The sequence below is a fragment of the Cyprinus carpio genome, chromosome A5, assembly GCF_018340385.1.
Source record: "Cyprinus carpio isolate SPL01 chromosome A5, ASM1834038v1, whole genome shotgun sequence".
NCBI lineage: Eukaryota > Metazoa > Chordata > Actinopteri > Cypriniformes > Cyprinidae > Cyprinus > Cyprinus carpio.
This window is the reverse complement of record NC_056576.1, coordinates 23,399,650-23,421,910: the sequence shown is the minus strand read 5'-3', so window position 1 is coordinate 23,421,910 and position 22,261 is coordinate 23,399,650. Positions and strand designations below refer to the sequence as shown.

Here is a 22,261-nt window from a genome sequence, read left to right as displayed (position 1 = left end):
GCTACAAAGAATATTGCACCTGAAAGAACCATTTACCGGATCATCAAGAACTTCAAGGAGAGAGTTTTGACTACAGTAAAGAAGTCTTCAGGACGTCCCAGAGTGTCCAGCAAGCACCAGGACCATCTCCTCCTGAGGAGTCAGCTACAGAATCGTGTCTCCAGCAGTGCAGAGCTTGCTCAGGAACGGCAGCAGGTTGGTGTGAGAGCATCTGAACGCACAGTGAGGCCAAGACTTTTGGACAACAGCCTGGTATCAAGAAGAGCAGCAAAGAAGCCACTTCTCTTTAAGAAAAACTTCAAGGACAGACTGAAATTCTGCAGGAAGTACAAAGACTGGACAGCAGAAGACTGGTGTAAAGTTATTTTCTCTGATGAAGCTCCCTTCCGACTGTTTGGGACATCTGGAAAATCGATTCTTTGGAGAAGAAAAGGTGAACGCTACCATGAGTCCTGTGACGTCCCAACAGTGAAGCATAAAGAACGGTATCAAAAGGACCTGCAAGAGCGACTTCTTCCAACAATCCATGAGCAATTTGGTGATGATCTGCGCATTTTCCAGCATGATAAAGCAAGCAAAGCAAGAGTGATAAAGTTGCTTGAAGATCATTACATTGAAATTTTGGATCCATGGCCAGGCAACTCCCTGGATCTCCATCCCATAGAGAACCTGTGGTCAGTCCTCAAAAGGCGAGTGGACAAGCAGAAGCCCACAAACTGTGACAAACTCCAAGAACTAATAAGGCAAGAATGGATCGCCATCAGTCAGGATTTGGCCCAGAAGCTAATATCCAGCATGCAGAGCGAATTGCAGAGGTTATGAAGAACAAGGGTCAACACTTTAAATATTGACTCATTATATATATATATATTTTTTTGCCAGTACAAGCCTTTAAAACTTATATGCTTATCATTGTTTTTCAGTAGGCTATGCCATAGAAACGTAAAAATAATCTACAAATACTGAAGCAGCAAACTTTGCAAAACACAAAATTTATGTCAGTGCCAAAACTTTTGGCCACGACTGTACTAATAATCTCAGTTTATCATCATGATGACTTGACAAGAAGTAACATTCACATTTGGACTGTGGGGAGAGTTTGAGGAGTGAAGTGCGCTGAGCTCCAGCCGCAGAGTGGAGCAGTGCTTCCTCTTTATGTTGAGTCACTGGGGGAGTGAGAGAGGAGGAAGAGGAGAGAGAGAAAGAAAGCGAGAGAAAGAGAGAACGAGAGAGAGAGGTTGGTCTCTCACTTAAACAAAACAGCAGAAGATCCGCGGACATAAACAAATGCACGCAGGCTCCGTCCCTCCACCTGCCGCGCGAGACACTTTGATGGTCGCAGTAGGTTAAATTAACCGGATTACCGAGACGGACGCGATCTCCGCTCTGTTTCATTTTAACGCGGACTTGCGACGATATCTATGCATTATTTAGACTGAAATAAGCCAAAAAAATAAAAAAAAATGACGGAGCTGAGACGGCGAGGAGGAGGAGATCCTGACAGCACTGAAAACATCAGTGACAAGGTAATTTATAGAGCACGCGCTCAATCGGGAGGCTTATTTCTCTCAGTCGACTGCGAATGACCTTCTAGCTATGCAGCTAACGAGCAACCAGTCAGACTGCTTCAACCTGAGAAGATATTAAACAAAACAACTTGGTTAAGGCAACATTAGGATTGTATATGGCGCCTTTGTGTTCGGGGACTGTGCCTTTAATTTGTCTGTCGGTTGCCTCATATGAAGTTGCTGAGCCAAACACTGCAAAGCCAGAGTGTCAATGGCTGTGTCGCAAAACCTATTGAGCTGCCTACATAGACAGCATTTTTGGTTATCATGGACACTTCTGGAACGTTCTGTTTTGACCATCTCATATAGATAGGTTTTTCTCATGCCCAAAATGCTGTCTAGGTATACCATAGGCAGCTCGTTATGGTTTGAGCCTTGGTCAGAGTCAGGTGGTGTGTGTCATACAGAGCTGTTTATGTCAATTGAATTAGAGTTTAGAAACCAAGTATTCAAGGTAATAGTGCACCCAGAAATGGAAACTGACATCATTTTGTTGTTCTACATGTCCTCATGTTGTTCCAAACAAAGATGATTTTCTGCTGTGGTTTCCATTCATTTTCATTGCTTCTTTTTCTACATTGAAAGTGAATGGTGACTATCATCATTCTTTTTTATGGAAGAAAGTTGTGCAGGGTTGAAAGGAGATGAGAGTGGGTCAGTTTTTTTGGGGGTGAATTATTGCTCTAAGGGCAGCCAAGTTATTGTTGCTGTTGTTTTGATTGGTTAATTAACATTTTCAAGGTTCAGTCAAGTCAGAGATAGGTAACACTGTCTTCTGTACGCATTTTATTGTGGCAACCATTTCAAAAGATCAACATTTTTTTTTATTGTGAAAAATATATGGTGTCATTAAGGTTGTTGTGAGATGACTAAAGCTCCAGTGTTTTTGCAGGATAGTAAACCCATTACACACATCCTGCCGACTATGTTAGTGGTTAAGAGAGTTTGACTCCTAACCCTAAGATTGTGGGTTCGAGTCTCGGGCCAGCAATACCACGACTGAGGTGCCCTTGAGCAAGGCACCGAACCCCCAACTGCTCCCCGGGCGCCGCAGCATAAATGGCTGCTCACTGCTCCGGGTGTGTGTGTGTGTGTGTTCACTGCTGTGTGTGTGCACTTTGGATGGGTTAAATCCAGATCACGATTTCTGAGTATGGGTCACCATACTTGGCTGTATGTCACGTCACATCTTGAGCTGAAAAATCAATTTAGTTTTAGAAGTATATGTTTGTTATATTGAGAAATATTTATTTAAGAGCTGCAAGATAAGTTTTGGGGTCAGCTATTATTAGTAGCTTTTATTAGTTAAGAATTGATTGAAGGCAGGTGCTTTAATTCAAACTGTGAAAGAGTTCAATGTCAGTATTTTGCTATCAGTAATCAGTTCCTTTGTTTTTATGAATACTCTAGACACATGGAGATATGTGCTTTGTTTTTAGAGTATCTAACATCTAGCAGAATCTGTTTTTAAATCCTGTGGCTGAGCTGCACTGTGTATAAAGAGGCGTTATTTGTTATATAGTGTATGTATCTGTATCTGATTGAGTAGATCTTCCCTGGAAATGATGTCGTTCGGTTGATAGCTGAGCGTTAGCATAGATCACATGTGACAACAAATCACTTGGCCACAGTGTGGAAATGTTGAAAAGGGAGTAACACAGTGGCCATTCAAATGGATGAATTGAACTCATGACTCAGTAATTACAAAAGTTTTAGTCACAGACAAGGCTTTTGAAGTAGATCTCTGCATGAAGGCTGTCATGTCTTTACACTGTTTCCCCTGGAAAAGTTCCCTAAAAGTAGCTGTGGGAAAATCGGGGGAGCAATAATTTAATATTTTAATAATTTTATATGTTAAAAAAGTGTGTGTATAATAAAATAAACTTATGAAATAATATGTTTGCAGTCCACAATGAATGCCAAGACAGTGCAAAACTATACACACACATACACAAACTATACACACATACAATGTAAGAAACATAATAATAAAAACTATGCTGCAGTAGTAGAAGTGTAGACTATGAAAAAAGAAGTATAGACTATGTATATGGTAGACTATGTATAATAAAGACTATGTATATCTATGTATGCAAGGATAAAGTAGGAATATAGAATGTGAACAATAGAAATATAGACTATGTATATGATATCTATATATGCGAATGTACAGTAATAACTTATGTGCAAAAAACAATAGTGCAGTAACGTGCAAATTGAGTTCAACGACATGATAACTATAGCAGCAGTAACAGTAACAAATGTGCAAATTGAGATGAGGCTACATGAGTAATATTAACAAATATACAATGTTAGTAATAACAGCAATAATATTACAAATATTCAATGAGATGAAACAATTTGAACCGATTGTTCTCTGAGATAGATAAGTCCACTAGCTGTTTAAGAGTCTAATAGCTGAAGGGAAAGAGTTCCTTAATCTGGAAGTCCTGCAATTTGCACTCCTATACCTCCGCCCTGAGGGTATGAGTGTGAACAGTCTGTGTTGGGGGTGGATGGATGGGGTCTTTAATGATGGATGCAGCTCTTCTGTGGACTCTGCGATGGTAAATGGCCTGCAGAGAGGGCAGTGGAGTCCTGATGATCTTCTTAGCAGTCTTCACAACTCTCTGCAGATGTTTGCGGTCCCTCACAGTAGTGCAGGCAATTTAAAAACATTATTAAATATAAAACCATTATTTTGTAATAATAATAATAAACTTTGTCTAGAAACAACAGTTTTATTTTCTTAAAATGTTGTGACTGGAGACTTCAGAATTTTCAGTGTTGATTATTCACGAATACTTCCACTAGGGTAACTGGTTTATCTTTTATTTGGAAACAAATGCTTCAAATTTAGTCAAAGAAACACAGAGGCTCTGAAGGAACATTGTGTTTTTGTCCTGGAGACGGCTGACCTTATAAGACTAATGCCGATGTCTTGCGGGCAGAGCTTTGACTGTCCATCTAGAGCCTCTCAGCCGGCTCACTGAAGGTCAGTCTCTCACTCATCCCTCGCTCATCATAACAAGCCGTATTTACAGCCCTGCACTCTCACTGATGACTGAGGTTGTCCACAGAGCTCAGTCTCATGGTTTTCTGTTAATGTCTTGTTTTCTTTTCCTCTCATTGAGAAGACTCAGTCTCTCTGCTCAGTGTAGCACCTCAGCAGTCTTTGGAGTTCAGAGGACCATCATAACCTCTGCACAGCAAGTCCTGCAGCCTGGCCTCAGCGCTAGAGTCGCTCTCTTCCCGTGGTCATGGCCTACTTCTGCAATTTCCCACAGAAAACTGGTTACTCAGCACCTATTATAATCACAATTTGTGTGATTTATAATTACACAATTTGGTTTATGCCTGGCAGTGCTCAGGTAGTTTGAATCATAGGTTTTCTTATGTTCTTTCCTCCTGATGAAAATACCGTTTACGTTTATACATTTGTCAGACAGGTTTATTCAAAGAGACTTAACTTTTGAAGTCAAGATTCATTTGCATTCCCTCAGAATTGAACCCATGGCTGTTGCTAGCACTGTGGTTAGTGCTTGTTTGGTACTATAGATTCCTCAAGCCCTATTGCTCTTAGGGAGATTATATAATAATAATAATAAGTTAAACCTTCAACCTTTAATTAAGAACTTTAAGTTTCTGTGACAACAGGTTTACAATCATACAAATTTAATTATACAGATTATGTAAATTGTGAAAATGAAGTGTAAGTGGCACAATGAGTATTGAAACCATTTTAAATATTCAGAATCACTGCATTCCCAAATGCACATTAACCCTCACAGCAGATGTAGTTTGCCGTTAATAAGCTACATGCATGAACACAGTGACACACTTTGCTATGAAACATGCAGCACAACTGACTATCTTTAGTAAATTAAAATACACAAAGCGGAGAGGAGAGAGTGCAAGAAAGCACCACACCATTTTAAATATTCAGAATCAATATTATGTAAAAAAAAAAAAAAAAAAAAAATTATTATGTAAAAAAAAAAAAAAAAAAAAATCTGTATTTTTGACAAAGCTAATTGCTAGTTGACCAACTAATTTTGCTGGTAAAAACTGTTACACATAATTTCTGATGACTTTTCCAAACATATTTCCCAAAAACATCACATTTTCTATAGTTGGACAAAACGTAGTCCCACCAAAACTCAGAGAGTGATTTGATTGGCTAACACATGGTCATTGCTGAGGAGGACACATCTTTCAGTAGTGGTCAACCGATATTGGTTTTTTGACTGCCGATGCCGATATCTTGGAAAGCAGGGGGGCTGATAGACGATATAAAGCCTATATATGTATATATATATTACAATTTTAATTAATATTTAAGAAATTTGAAATCATTTGACAATGGATTAAAAAATAAATGTGTAAAATAAACATACTTTAGATGACAAAGTATTTTTCACAAATAAATATTTAATAAAAATATAATTAAAAAGGAAGTAAACACTGTAAACAACAGGGCACTCAGTATTCTGGGAAGTTTGTGTGCATTGGGAATCATATTTTTCAAATAAAGCCAGGGTTACACTCATTTTACATACAGCACACAGAGAAAATGATATGAATATGACAGTGAGAAAAAGCATAAAGCGCAGCATAGTTTGAAATCACTAGTTTAAAGTATAAAGCATTCAATTCACACAGACCTACCGTCATGCAGAGAACACACGATCATGCTGGATAAAACTGCACACTTCACAAGATCTCATAGCTGGATTTGACTTCGTTTGCAAGGTTTGTGATATTAAATTTACATTATTTCCCTTGTTTTAAATGATATAAATGCGTATTTGCTTAATGCTGATGGCAAACAAGAAAGTATTATAATGTTTGCCTTTCTATTACTAATAATATAAAAGCAATCGTTATAATACTTTTTGTTACATTATTTCCCTTGTTTAACCGATCTATCTGATTATTAGAAAGACTTCTATCCATATTAGACAGAACTGTTAACGACGACAGAGAACAAGAGGGAGAATGTGAGCACTGTGTGCTCAGATGCTGGCGCTCTCAGTGCGCATCAAAATAAAAGTCCCAACTCAAACACATCGGCCAAGCAGAAAAACTTATCGGCCGATTTGAAAAATGCCAAATATCGGCCGACATATCGGTCGACCACTATCTTTCAGTGTAGTCTCTCTGGTTATGGGAACATTTAATGTGTTGTATCCTGCAGAACATACGCTGGTGAGCAACTGTGCTGGTATTTTCAGTTGTGTTTTTCTCCCATAATGCAACAGTGGACTAATTAGCACAGAATACAGTACGCAACACTGCGTTTGGAATTCTGCTGCATCCACCTTTGTCATCAGCCATGAGTGTGTCCATGTTGGTATTTGCTGCAACAGTAGGAATTCCTGATCAGCCTGTTTTTTGCCACTGCTGTAAAGGATTTAAAGGGACAGTAAAAACTAGGCTGAAATGTCATCCCCAGGAAAAAGTCCACAGAGGATATCATCCTTTACAGATGCTTTATTTTCACCCTTGAAGCACTTTAGAGAGGATTTAATAGGCTGCAGAAGTGATGATTTGGCAAGGTTTTTTGACATTTCCACTTTTCTTAGGTAGGTTATATGATCCTTGTCCATTCAGCACATCCTGTTACAGATGCTGGCTCTGCAGGTAGAAACTGAATGAGAGATGGGATGTTTTGGTGTGTGCTAGGCCTTTTGGTATAGATCTGGACAGGGGCTTTTCCCTCTTTCTCTCTCAGGGATTAGCATAGTCTCATTTATGAAGCAGCTAATCAGCAGGCTAGTCTTCTTATCCCTACACTTCCAGGACTCTTATAGGCAGAGGTCCTTAAGCACACAGTTCTTATGGACACATAGCGCAATTTCTCTCTTCTAAAGGGCACGGCATGGATTTTTCTTGCTCGGTTGAAATAAAATAAATTATTGTAGTGTTCAGACATGCTCTAATGTTCGCAACACAAAGCTTCCTTCCAATGCCATGTTAAACTTTTCCTAAAACTTAAATAAAAAACAGGTCATTGAGAATTTTTTGCTGGACTCAATAATAGCATATTACCGCCCACATTTACATATCAATGCCTGTTAAGGAATGTAACAATAACAACAAAAATAGTATTATAAAAGTATTATGATTAATTTAATATTAATAAATAAAACCATGCATATTATATTTTTATTTTGTATTCTAATGTAGTTATTACCATGTTGAACAGCAGAAACAACAAATAAAATCAGATACTTAAACATAAAAAAAATCTATATTGGTAAACAAAAAAGACTGGTTGATCTTAAAAAAAAAACATTAAAGGGTTAGTTCACCCAAAAATGAAAACTTGTCTATGTTTTACTCACCCTCGAAGCATCCTAGGTGTATGTGACTTTCTTCTTTCAGACGAATCCAATCGGAGTTATATAAAAAATTGTCCTTGGTCTTCCAAGCCTTTCAATGGGGTAAGTGGGTATTTTTTGTCAACAGTTCAGAAGACGTGAAGTAAAGTGCACGCATCTGTAATAAAACGTTCCTAACACAGCTCCAGGGGGTGAACAAAATCCATGTGTTTCAAACGTAATAAACACTTTTTTCTCACATCTGCTGACTGTGGGACATGGAAGATGTGCAGGCAGAAGACGGAAGACGTACGATTCGCGCACGCGCCTCTGGGGGAATGTAGGAGCAAGGGAAACAAAGTTTCCCTACTTTAGCAAAGGAAAACCAGTCTCCTCTTGGCTTATATCTAAATTCTTCGACGTTTTTCTTTACAAATCCTTGTTTTGTGCTTCTAATTTGTTGCCTGGTGTTTTATTTTGTTCTCTCTCCGCGCTTGTCACTAACCACGCAGCGCTGACGTACTATTTCATCCGCCTGCACGTCTTCTGCGTCCCACAGTCAGCAGATGTGAGAAAAAAGTGTTTATTACGTTTGAAATCTGGATATTTGTCTTACAAAAACGCATGGATTCGCTACAGTGGGCCTTTATTCATCCCCTGGAGCTGCGTGAGGAATGGTTTATTACAGATGCGCGCACTTTATTTCACAACTTCTGAACTGTTGACAACAAACACCAGCTTACCCCATTGAAAGGCTTGGAAGAGCAAGGACAATTTTTAATATAACTCTGATTGGATTCGTCTGAAAGAAGAAAGTCACATACACCTAGGATGCTTCGAGGGTAAGACATGGGCAAATTTTCATTTTTGGGTGAACTAAGTGATCTGATGCAAGAAACCTTGACTAACATTATAAGTGTACATCAGGAACTAAATAAAACACTGTGAAAGTAAAATAGCCTGTTTGAATTGGTTGATTGACTATTATTGTCCTGTTGGATTCTTTTTCTTGAATGGACTGCAGAATGCTACTAGGGTGCCATTTAGTGAAACCCTCAGGCTAATAATAGGTCCACTCATCTGTAGCGTTAGGAAACTCTCTCTTCTCATCTGTCTATTGTTCTGGAAGAGTATGAAGGGGATAATGTTGCAGTTTGTTTGTTGCCTTCAGTTTTCTTTTCCAAAAATAACCATTTAATTTTCACACTGCACAAAATGTAGTTGGACTACACTGATGTAGCTGATCTGTACATTTCCATGAATGTTTTCTGGGGGCTTGAGTGTGTCCTCATTAAAAAGTTAGCAGAGGGTTTCTTTTACCAGCCTTAATCTGAGCCGTGTTTCAGACATGAGTGACCTCCCTGCTCAATGCAGCTTGCTCCCAATTACCTCACCAGCATAGCTTCTTACAGTCATGGTCCAAAGGCTTTGGTCCATTGGCTAATTTTGGAAATTGTACAATGTGGTCTTTGATTTTTGTGACCTTTAGGGTTAGTTTCTGAAATTTATATTTATGCATTTGGCAGACACTTCAAACCAAAACAACTTACATTTAAAATGGAATATGTGGTGGAATAACCTTTATGTTATAAGAGTTACATACTGGTAATGTTATTTATAGGGATGCACCGAATTGAAAATTCTTGGCCAAAGCCGAACAAAATGAAACACTGGGACGAGGGCCGAAGGCCGTATACCGAACACGGGTTTTCGAGTTTTTTTTTATCTCCCATGTATTTTGCCAAAATTTTTCACCATTACATAAATTAAATAGCCAAAATGTTTTTTATAATGTTTTGTCTTGCTTTTCAAAGAAAAAAAATCAATTACAAAACAACAATTTAAAAATATTTAACAGTGAACATTTTTACATTCTAGGAGACACTATACCAATAAAGCACGATTTAACCACACTGCTGACATGTGTGCTGCATTATAAAGTGTGCACACCTCTCACTCTTCGCTGGTTGCTATTTGATTGCGTCATATCATTGTGAACGTAGAGGAGAAAATGCATTATAAAAATAAGTGTGAACCTTTTTGCTTGAAAGAGCTCACACCTCTCACTCTTCGCTGGTTGCTATTTGATTGCGTCATATCATTGTTCGGTACAATTTATTTGGTCTTTTCGCTTATTCAGCCGAACATCGAAAGAGCTTTTTTTTGCTATTTTCGGCCGAATAAATTTGGTTGCCGAACATTCGGTGCATCTCTAGTTATTTATTTAGAGAGAGTTACTGTATTTATAGAGGAACATTATGGCTCTGCAGTATTACATATGAACTTATCAGGGTGTAGCTTGTTAGCTATGGACCTTTTTATATGTGGGTGCTGTAAAACAAGTTGCTGGTGGGATTTTCTTTTTCTTTAGCTTGCAATATTTTGATTTTCAGTCTGAAAGGCAGAACAGCTACTTTGTGAATTGCTCAGTGATCGCAGTGGTAGACTGCCGGCACAGCATTTAAATCTGCTGAAAAACCACATGTAGAGGCTTACAAACTGGCAATGACCGGTCCTTGATATCCATCAAAATCTCTACTGTACCGGACCTACTCAGGTGCCATGTCCTCAAGCCCGATTGATTTTCCTCAGAGGCATTTGTCTAGCATTTGCATAAGTTATGCTGGCTAATATTCTGTCCACCGTCGCTCTCTATTACTTTGACTGGTAAATCTGTGATTTCCATGGAGGGCTGCATTTCATGGGGATTGCAAAAGACTACTGAATTACTTTTACATTTCCAATCCAAGTGTTTGGTGGTTCTCTCACCTAATTCATTGTTTTTGGTATTGTTTCTTGGAAGGTGTTTACGCAATATTCCTAAAAAAACATTCCTAAAAGTTACTCAAGACAGTTCACTCATATTGCTATGAATGGGAGCTGCAATATGCAGTGTGTAGGGATAGGACTATTCCAATAATCAATATATCGATTTGTCACACAATATATGTACATGGCCTCAATAATTTTTGGTGACACAATATATTGCCCATTATATTTACATAAAAATTAATGTCACCATGTTTTTTGAGTTCCACTTGCGTCTGCGTCTTTTGCAGCTTCTCGTACATAATGTGGTTCTAGATCAAATTGAAAAAATGCTTCTACAAAAAAAGTTTAATCTGCAGATATGGCCTTGTTTAGGGAGCTGTGCCTTTGTGCATACGGACATCTGACTGCTAAGTAGGGATTGTGTCTTTCAGCAATACAGTGCACCCTTGATTTACAGAGAAAAGAAAGTCCAGGAAAAATCTGTAGATGGAAAAATGTATTTGTGAATTTTTTCTTTTTTTCTACTTGTTACTTTGCACTCTTTGTTAGAAAATGTTTATTGACTATTTATTCAAGTTTTTTTAAGGTATCAATTATTTTCATATATAATTTCCATGATCTAAATTTTCTTAAGAATTAAAAGTTTGTTGTCATTTGAAAGTGTGTTGGCCTTCTTGCATTATTATGCTTTTATATTATGATTTAGGGGTGCAGGATAAATATCGGCCGATAATCAATGCGCATCTCGTCAGTAAAGCCGGTTCTCTAATCAGCGGTAAATTCCATCAAATCCACGATTACAAATAAAGAATCAATTATTGGCCGATATTTATCGTAACTGACAAGCTGTGCAAATCCACGCTGATAATGAACGCATTAATTATTGGCCGATATTTATCGTGCACCCCTATTATGATTATACTGTATATTCAGTGGCATAAAATGGTCTTAAAATGACAATAATATTGTTTATCGCAATTACTTCTGGGGCAATATATCGCACAACAAAAAGTTGTTATCGTGATGTAATTGTGTTTTTGTAGGCAAAAAAATCCAGAAACGCACTTTAGCACCATTTCCATTTCTAGTTCCACATTATGAATTAAAAAAAAATCTATCAGCAGTAGCAGTAGTGTTTTAAAAAGTTAATTTACAGACGCCATATTTCCATAGGAGTTTAACAGACACCAGTAAAACACCCCTGTTAAATCACACACACACACACACACACACACACACACACACACACACACACACACACACACACACACAGACACAAACCTTAGCAACTGCACAACAATGCCAAAGAGCAAATCAACATTATATAATAAAATGCGATATAAAATTGTTTGTGTTGTATGTCTGTGTTGTTAAGTGTATATAATTATCTGCCTTGAAATTAGTACATTAATAATCTAGTTTTATTTTTTTCCTCACCGTGTGTGTTTATACTCTACAGGAGGCAGATGGAGATGACAGGCTTGCTTTCCCCGGTGAAGGGGAAGGAGAAATGGAGGGCGACTCCAAAGCGGACACACCAGACGTGCCACCTTCCACAGATAACACTCCACAGTGTCTCAACAAAACCCCTAGAGATATTGCAACCAAGTAACCAAATAAAACTAACCCAATGTGCAACTCCCCAAACAATCTATGTCGGCATTATATGCCTGTACGGGTGTTTAGGCCCCATTTTAATGCACATGGGCAACTATGAGTCTCTGAGGTTCCACAAACAGGTTTAAACCGTTTTCACTGGGAAAATAAGAAATACGAAAAATTCTCTAAAAAAAAAACCTTTCCACACATGAAGGATGTTTTAGTTAAATCAGTGCCATGTAAAACTGATCCGGTTAATCTTTGAAAGCTGACACATAACCCCATAGTACAGCGTACTGCACAGCTATTCACTTTTAATTTTGATCAGTAAGGCAGTCTCTAGTGATATTTGATATGCAGATGAGGTTAGGGGTCGTTTGACAGGGTAATGAGCCCTCATAGAGATTAAACAGGATCTCTTCATTAGAAACAATCCTAATCCTTGTCAGTTTTGCTGTTCTGTTGGTGGGATTTGCAGCAGCTTCTTTAAAAAAAACGCAGAGGCCAACACATGCCTGAATGCCGGGGCCTGGCTACCCACCACACTTTGTGATGATGTTGCACTTTTTTCCCCCCTCTCCCTCTTCTTTCTGTTTCTCTCCATTGACAAATTCCCTTCCATTCTTTTCAGTGGCTTGCATGAGTTGTGGCACCTACAAACAGTTTATTACACTCTGGGCCAGAAAACTAAGTATTCACATCTCTCATGGAGCCCCATTTATTACATTTATGGCACCATCAGCATAAATCTATCCCATCCGTTTTCTTCTCACAAATCTCAGAATATCATAAATACTGTACATCTTCAAGGTTCAATATTGAAGCTTAAATCAAACAGAAATCATTATCATTGTTTTGTTATACAGTAGATCATTCTGTTCATGCCATTTCATTCAGTTATACACACCCACATTTCAACAGTGGGGAAATCACATTTGACCCAGCTTCATTTCCACCTCTTTCACAGGCTTTTAGATCATTTCCAAGTGAACACAAAGGGAAAATGTCATCTATACCCTTAATAGTGGGAGTGGGGATTTGCCAGCACATATAAATGTATTTTGTTATACAAACTGTTTAACTGTCCTGACAGGTTTCTTACAAAATTTTAGTTTTCTTGGTTTCTGCATTCAAATTGATTAAAAAAATCTCAACAGGTGGAAAAACTGGTGGATAAGAGGCATATTATCATTGACAATGATCATCGGCTTCTTCCTCATCATCTATTTGGGACCCATTATGCTTATATTAGTGGTAAGTATGAGTACAAACCATATATGTACCATGCAAACTCTATTAACTAAACAAACACACTGACCCCTGGCTAGCCAACATTTGTGGTTACTATAGAAAGCATTTACAAAACATCCCAGCTGTCCCTCTTACAAACCCTTTGGGCCACTCGCTGTCATTTAGCTCATTTATAGCCCTACCTGACTTGACATAATGTAAATATTTTCAATGAAAAGTTGATATGAATCACTACAGTGTTTTAAATAGAATTTTGAAGGAATCAGAAAGGTATCAGAAATTTAAAAAGTGCTATTTGAACGTGTTCAGCTCTTGCAACATTTATTAACTTTTTTTGTAATCACTTTTTATAGGTTATGGGTGTTCAAATCAAGTGTTTTCATGAAATTATAACCATTGGCTACAGAGTTTACCGTTCCTATGAACTGCCGTGGTTTAGGACTCTTAGCTGGTAAGTAAAATGCTGACTAGTTACAGTTTAATGCTTTTTCTTTCACCCCATAACTCTCCCTATCTCTCCACCCTTCCCCCTTCTTTCTGATTCATGTGTTTTAAATTCATGTACACACACTGAACTACAAACAAACACACACACACACACACACACACACACACACTCTCACGTTTTACCAGTCACTTTTTGTCATAGATAAAGTAGTGATTAACTGGACTTGAGCAAAGTGCACTTCCATGTTGGAACCTAGCACAGAGTACACCCCACCTGCAGGCTTTGTCCAAACAAAACAAGATGACAGCCAAGCAGCTGAAAGGGGCCATGTATTGTTTCCATCAAATATGTTTCTTGAACTCAAATCATCAGATCTTGACACAAATGCACCTTGTATTTCAGGTACTTCTTGATTTGTGTGAACTACTTCTTTTATGGAGAGACAGTGGCTGATTATTTCGGTGCACTTGTCCAAAGGGAGGAACCTCTGCAGTTTCTTGTGCGTTATCATCGGTTTATTTCTTTTGCACTGTATTTGGCAGGTGAGTGTAACTGAGAGCTCACATTAAACTCTCCACAGAGACCATCAGAGACTTTTATGACTCTAGGTCAAAAGCCCACAGTGCACACTTAACTTTTTTTTGCATAGTTTATAAATCATTTATAGATTATATATCTAGAAATAATCCTAATCCTTGTCAGATTTGGTGTTCTGTTGGTGGGATTTGCTGCAGCTTCTTTAAAAAAAACAAAAAAAAAAAAACGCAGAGGCGCTGGCCCAACGCATGCCTGTTTTGGTATTCAAAACATGAAATGACTTCATGAAAGTTGATTGTATGCTTGGTCACTTTGACATATGCTTTTATGCTTTAATTAATATAAATATGCTGTTGCTCAATGCCAACAAGCTATTCACCTGCAGCTACACTACTGTTCAAAAGTATTAGTTTTTTTAATATGATATGTAAAAATTGATAACCTGAATGCACTGTAAGTCGCTTTGGATAAAAACGTCTGCTAAATGCATACATTTAATTTAATTTAATTTTAATTATATGGATACTTTTATTTAGCAAGCATGCATAAATTGATCAATTTTATAATATTACAAATAATTATTATTTCAAATAAATATTGTTCTTTTGAACTAACTTTTCATCAATCCTGAAAAAAAGTACCAAGGTTTCCACAAAATTCTGAAGCTACACAACCATTTGTAGTAATAATAAGAAATATATCTTAAATATGATTTCTGAAGGATCACAGGACAATTAAAACCAGAGTAATGGCTGCTGAAAGTACAGCTTAGCTATTTTCAGTTAAAATATATTTTTGGCAGTTTTCACTGTAATAATATTCCATAATATTGCTGATTTACTCTATATTTAATCTAATAAATTCAGCATTGGTGATCATAAGGCACTTCATTCAAAACTCCAAACTTTAGAACAGCAGTGTGTATATATAGCACAGCCTTCGGTGTTGTGTAGCTAACTTTTCAGAGTGAAAAGTTGAATAAACAAATAAACATGAATTTCAGAATGTCTTAATATTTGGTGTGTCACCCTTTTGCTTTAATGCCATGAGCACTCAAACTGCATGAACTTCATGAGTTCGGACCAGCTCAGGGCTATGACAAAGACACTACTGCAAAAGTAGATGTACAGTAAAAGTGTGTTCATACATAGGATCAAAAGCACATGTACCTCTTCCTCTGTTACGGCCATAAAAGCACAGCATGCTGTGAAAGTCATTTCTTCTCACTAAACCTGGCTTTCTCTCCAGCACAGCTCAATGGTCAACATCATAGAGAATATATAAACCAGAATATAGTTTAAGATATATTCAAGTGTGTTTGTTCTAAATATTTGTCATTGTACAAAAACAAAACATCCCATAATGCTGTGTGCTGCTATTAAAAGAGTGATATGGAAGCTTTCCGAAACAAAAAATGACAAAAAAATGCTTCTCTGCTGTGTCTCAAATCCATTTCTTTACATGGAATACAAAATGATACCGTAAACAGTGATAAGATTTATAATTTCTTCTGTTATGAAGGAAATTAACTGCACGTTATTTGCTTTTTCCAGGTTTCTGCATGTTTGTACTGAGTTTAGTGAAGAAACATTACCGCCTGCAGTTTTATATGGTGTGTATCAGTCATTTATATGCAAGCCAGAACTAAACTGTTGATTTCATTCACAGTCATGTGCGCATCATGTTGGGCCATTGGATACTCAGTAGTCCCATGTCATAATATGTCATATTATCACATTAAATGAGTTTAAATGACATACACTGAGTGTTGTGAAAGTATTAAATGTTTAAATGAGTGATTGCAGGGCATTTATTTACAGTGTATGCAAGGCAGCACTTTCATTACCTTTATTCTGTTCCAGTGGTCCAGAAATGTGGGTTTCATGGCCTTTTAGCATACAGACTTCATTTAGATTTAGATGCAATGTAGGTCATTTTAGTATTAGGTGCCCATTTTATTAAGTTAACTACACAGAATAATGTTCAAAAGTGTGCGTTAATTTTTAGACCTATAGTAAAAACAGTAGTATTGTGAAATAATATTACAATTTAAAATAACTGTTTTCTGCTTTAATATATTTTAAAATGTAATTAATTCCTGTAATAGCAAAGCTGAATTTTCAGCAGCCATTACTGAGAACAGTTGCTTAATATTTTTGAAGAAATGGTGATTCCCAGAGTTATTTTTTCAAAAGAACAGCATTTATCTTGTGATGATGCCCTTGCAATATTTGGATACTGAATTGGTCTCCATTCTTGCATTTATTTGTGTAATGAAATGTTATTGATGTTTTCATTGCACTCCAAAGATAGTGGCTCATAAAGCTGACACACTTAGTGTCATGACATCAGAAATCGTGGTTCTGATGCTGCTTTTTATTGATTGAAGCTGCTGCCTTGCTAGCACTGATATTTCTTTCAAGACATGCAAATATAGTTTTGATGTACGTTTCTGGTTATTAATTAACCAGAAACTGGAGTGTTGAGCTGTTGAGTTGAGTCCACAGTGGCTACAGTGGTTCAGAATTTCTAATAATAGTCACAAACCATGACTTACTTCAGTCAAACCTCTGAATGTCATTTTCTTTGAGTGTGGTCTCACCCATTCCACATGAACTGAAAACCTGGCTGCTGAAACACTCAACAGCAAAATACTTTTTGTTACAGACAAGTTTGCTTGAGTGCCTAGTAGCCAAACATTTAGAATGTTTGTCTATCTTTGTTTTATTTTATTTTATAGTCTTAGTACAGACTTCTGAATTAACATTTGAAAATGAAATTGTATTTCAACAATTGGATATGTGCCATAACTTGCTTTGCATTATCATTGTTTCAGTGACTAGATAACATTTCAATCGTTCACTCATTTTGTTTGTGTGTGTGTGTGTGTTTGTGCTTGCTATTCCAGTTTGCTTGGACCCATGTGACCTTGTTGATTGTGGTAACTCAGTCACATCTGGTTATTCAGAACCTGTTTGAGGGAATGATCTGGTAAGCCCACCTGACCTGACAGAACTGTCTGAGGTTTCACCTCACTCCGACTTGAATTTCTCAACAGCAGAAAAACATCTTTTATCTTAACTTATCTTTTATCTTTCATCTTTTAGTTAACTTTATTCAAATTTACATGCTAATTCTCACAAATAATTAACTGAAGTAACTTGAACTTTCTTCTCTCCTACAGTATGTGTTTGTAAAATAAACTGTCATTTGTTCTCTAGGTTTATTGTTCCCATCTCTATTGTAATCTGTAATGACATCATGGCCTATCTGTTTGGCTTCTTTTTTGGAAGAACTCCACTGATTAAGGTGAACCTGTGATATTTGCATGGTAGACGTTTCCTCACAGCACTAAACATTTGTGATAAACATTCTCCGTCCCTTAATTTTCTGAACTGATGACTACATTTCCATAATTGAATGCACTGTGGGCGAAAATGATCGTATCTCAAACCTCTTCGCTCTCTCGCAGCTCTCCCCAAAAAAGACCTGGGAAGGATTCATTGGGGGATTCTTTGCCACAGTGGTCTTCAGTTTCTTTGTAAGTCACCATTAGACCTTTGAGTAAGGGTTATGGCATCCTCTACACAGTCCTCATAAACTATATGTACATACATTTGCACTGCTCTGACCATTCTGTGTAGATTCCACTTTGCCGTACACCTCGATTAATGCCTGCACCCTACTGGACAAACTACTTTTCAGTCATTATCTTCAGCAAGTATGAAAACAAAGCCCAAACCTGGACTTTTTAGTCAGCTTTAAGGGAGATATGTCCCAGTTTAAATGTATCTGTATGTTGTATGCTCACCCTACCTTCAAGCAACACAAACAACTCTTATATCATTAAATAACCCTTATGGTATTGTGTGACAACTAAAACTTTCTATTCCAGTTTGCGTACCTGCTATCCCAGTACCAGTACTTTGTTTGTCCAGTGGAATACAACAGTGAGACAAACCGTTTTGCGGTGGAGTGTGAGCCCTCAAATCTCTTCATGATACAGGAATACACACTTCCTGCAGTGGTGCAGAATGCAGTTAGATGGGTGAGTACACGACGGGGCAGCTAAGAGATTGTGGCCTAATACACTCTGCTGCTCAGTATCTAATATTTGAGAGGGGTTATTTTATTCCTAAATCCTTTGAAATGATAATCGTTTTGTAACCGTTATGTTTCTTTATGTAGTATTGGCTGATTATGATGTCTATTCTAATCTTTCTCATGTCTGCAGAAAACGGTGAACCTTTACCCATTTCAGATCCACAGTATTGCGCTCTCTACGTTCGCCTCTCTGATCGGACCATTTGGTGGATTCTTTGCCAGTGGCTTCAAACGAGCTTTCAAGATCAAAGTTAGTTCACATTCAGCAGCAGTCTCATATAAACCCTTGAATTTGTAACTTGCAGTCTGTGCCTGCTTGGAGTGATCATGACACTGTGAGCGTGTGATTTTTCATTTTGTAGGACTTTGCGGACACCATTCCTGGTCATGGTGGTATAATGGATCGTTTTGACTGTCAGTATCTGATGGCAACGTTCGTTCATGTTTACATTGCAAGTTTTATCAGGTGACCTCTCAGCTCATTTGGTTACACTTTTTCCTTTCGAAAGAGAAAATACAAATCCATAAAATAGGTGCTACTGGAACTATTAAAAAATAGAATTTGACACAGGATCCAAAATGAACAGACCAAGTGTGTGTTAACATGGGCTTGGCCCAATAAATGAGATTTACTCACGAGTGGGCTGTTACTTTATAATTAATTTCCTTGAACATAACACATGCTTTAAGTCAAACTATGACAGATAGTCCTAATTTAGCTGACACAATTCTAATCAGAAGTCTATTGAGACTCGTGCATCTTCAACTGAATGATTCCAATGTCATAAAGACAAATGTACTGTATGTGATATATTTGAGTTGAGTCACTTGTATCCCCAAAATTGCGTAGCTTGTCTAAACTGGCATTCACATATTGTTAGATAGATAGATAATATTCATATTTTATTTTATCTATTTATATAATTTTTTATACACAAAATATAATTAAACAATATATATAATATTTTATTAATTATATATAAATATATAATTTTTTTCTTCATTGTTAGATAGATAGATAGATAGATAGATAGTTTACTGTCTGTTGTTATCATATTCTGTTTCTTATTATGTCATTATTGTTAGATAGATAGATAGATAGATAGATAGTTTACTGTCTGTTGTTATCATATTCTGTTTCTTATTATGTCCTTAATTCATTGTTTGGTATCTAATGCAAAAATAACTGTATTGTTTAGCATATTGGCACTTCCATGTTTGGTGTGTCTGTAATCCCAGAGGTCTGCACACAGGAAGCATGTTTGACCCTCTGTCATTTCTCTCTTCCCCAGGGGGCCGAACCCCAGTAAGGTTTTACAGCAGTTGCTTGTTCTGCAACCAGAGCAGCAACTCAGCATCTTCAATACACTGCGCAACCACTTACGAGAACAGGGCATGCTGCCCCCTGCTGTGGAGGAAGCCCAATGACAGACGTCCCCACCTCAGCAGACAAAACCAGCTCATGTCCTGTTGAACTCTCTTAGCATTCACACATGACTGTGACGGCACGAGCACACTCCCAACCGACCACAGGAGCTCCCGTTCAGTGAGAGAGAGAGTGATGCCTGCTGCAAACCAAACTCTCACTTTTAACCCATTAGAAACTCACCAAATGAAGGAGGAAAATGACGCAAAATTCTCTTAATCAGAGCCACTGTCTGGGAAATCAACATCAAAGGTCTTCCAAGCAACAAACATGCAAAACAAAAGATCCAAGCACATGGTAAGTGAATGTATAGCACTTTAGGAAGGGGGCTTCAGCGGAGTGACATCATTGCACTGATAATGTTATTCTGATTTTGTGACTTGCTTTGCGAACTTTTGCGGTTTTTGAGATGCCATAATTCTCACGGTTAACATTTTAATGTTAGCTTAATTTATAACGGGGGTTCTGAACTCAAAGCATTACAAAACAATGAGTCTAAAACAGAAGCATGTCTGTAAGTCTTATTGTTACTGCTTAAAATAGCCATGTTCTCTTTCCCTTTCTCATTACTCAGTGTGTTAGCGTGAGCGCTAGAATAACTCACTTGTGTGTACATATCATCATATGTATTGTTGTACATGGATATTATACACTAGATCATATATAAAGATTATACATTTATTAAAATAATATATATGGTTTAACAAATTCTATATAATAGGAAGTTGTGATAATGATATGCAAAAGACTTGTCTTATTTTCTTAAATCCAGCATGACTAAACCTCGCTAGGGGTGGAGAATAACTTGAGTGGATTGTTTTTGAGAAGGTGATTTGCTGTGTTCCCCTCCGTGACCATTGGTTTTAGGTGCACTGTAACTACACGAGTCGAAAGATTTAATTAGCTTTTTAGGTTTTAATATAAAAAAACACTGGTGCTTTAAGTAGATAGCCAATATTTGAAAACATGTTAAAATGTTCTTAGATTTACACATTGTTTATGTGCTTTTCATTTTTTTTTGTTTATGTTTATAGTATCCTCCCTGCAATATTGTTTTTAGCTGCATTTTAATTTGTTGAAATCTTTCTTAATTCTTTACCAAACAAATGTGTACCAAAGCACTGACAATTTTGCTGTAAAAAAAAAAAATACTAAAACAAATGTTAAACCACGATTAATATTGTCAAATGCTACAATCTTACAGTAGAGAACAATAAAATCCTATGAGATTGAATAATTTAGATATTTATTGTAATGAAAGACACTTACATGAGCTAAAGGAACATTACTACAGGTAACCATCAGACATTTTTAAGGCGTTAAAAGAAGTGGATTTGTAATAACCTGTGACCTTTGTCCTAATTGCACATCGGGACTCAGTAGTGTAGTTTGGGACCAGTTGTCAATAGTTGTACAAAAAACGCAGTAAGTGTGACCCCCATACCTTATTCATTCATGTCTGCAATAGGTTTACATGTTCTTTCCTTCACATCTGCTGTCAGTAGATGCAGTCGTGTGAGAATGTTGTGTTTTTAAGTAATATGAATCCTATCAGACCAAAAAGAGAATGCACCTCCAGCTGTCTACAGCTGATTTTGTGGATGTCACAATTAATTACATTTTTTTTTTTGAGAGCTGCTGTACAACCCAGCATATAATATTGTGCAAGCTTATACTGTTCAGAAATTTAGCTGAAAATAAGTTTCAAAATTGTTTTAAAGTAGGAACCTTTATTTATGTCTATGTTTGATTTTCAGATTTTCTTTTTTTTTTTTTTTTTTTTTTTTGAGTTTTCATTAGTAAATATTTACCAGAAGACAAAAAAGTAACAAGTTATGGGCAATACTGAGGAAAAAAAAATTAAGAATTATTATTATTGCAATGCTACACTTGGTGAATAAACTTCACTTTTGACTTACTCTCTGTGGTCACATTCATTACATGATTTCAGTCTGCTACCACAAGTACTTCTGCAAGCAGCAATTGAGTTTATTCTCAAAATTGTAAACAGTAACATTTGAACTGACACAGCTACAGTAGTAAACAAAACAGACTGTTAATGCGACGGTAATTAAAAAGAAAATAAGAACTTAAAATGACAATTTAAAAAAAGTGAACGTCTTGCAGTATGGTAATAACATTTAGATGAAATACTAACAAAACGTAATCTCAAATGCCATTCAGATCAGACTGTAAGTGCAACACTGGCATCATTAATTAATCTAAGGTGCAT

The 22,261-nt window shown here is 37.0% G+C and overlaps 1 protein-coding gene across 1 annotated transcript; it reads left to right on the top strand.

Annotated features, from left to right (window-relative positions):
• The first annotated feature begins 1,095 nt into the window (after positions 1 to 1,095).
• cds1 (CDP-diacylglycerol synthase (phosphatidate cytidylyltransferase) 1) lies at positions 1,096 to 21,947 on the top strand. The gene is made up of 13 exons (XM_019104612.2): positions 1,096 to 1,526; positions 12,123 to 12,271; positions 13,420 to 13,516; positions 13,867 to 13,964; positions 14,364 to 14,503; positions 16,052 to 16,110; positions 17,407 to 17,489; positions 17,720 to 17,807; positions 17,971 to 18,039; positions 18,394 to 18,546; positions 18,733 to 18,852; positions 18,965 to 19,068; positions 19,895 to 21,947. The coding sequence occupies exons 1-13, from the start codon at positions 1,464 to 1,466 to the stop codon at positions 20,028 to 20,030; spliced, it is 1,359 nt and encodes a 452-aa protein (XP_018960157.2). The 5' UTR covers positions 1,096 to 1,463; the 3' UTR covers positions 20,031 to 21,947.
• Positions 21,948 to 22,261: the final 314 nt, after the last annotated feature.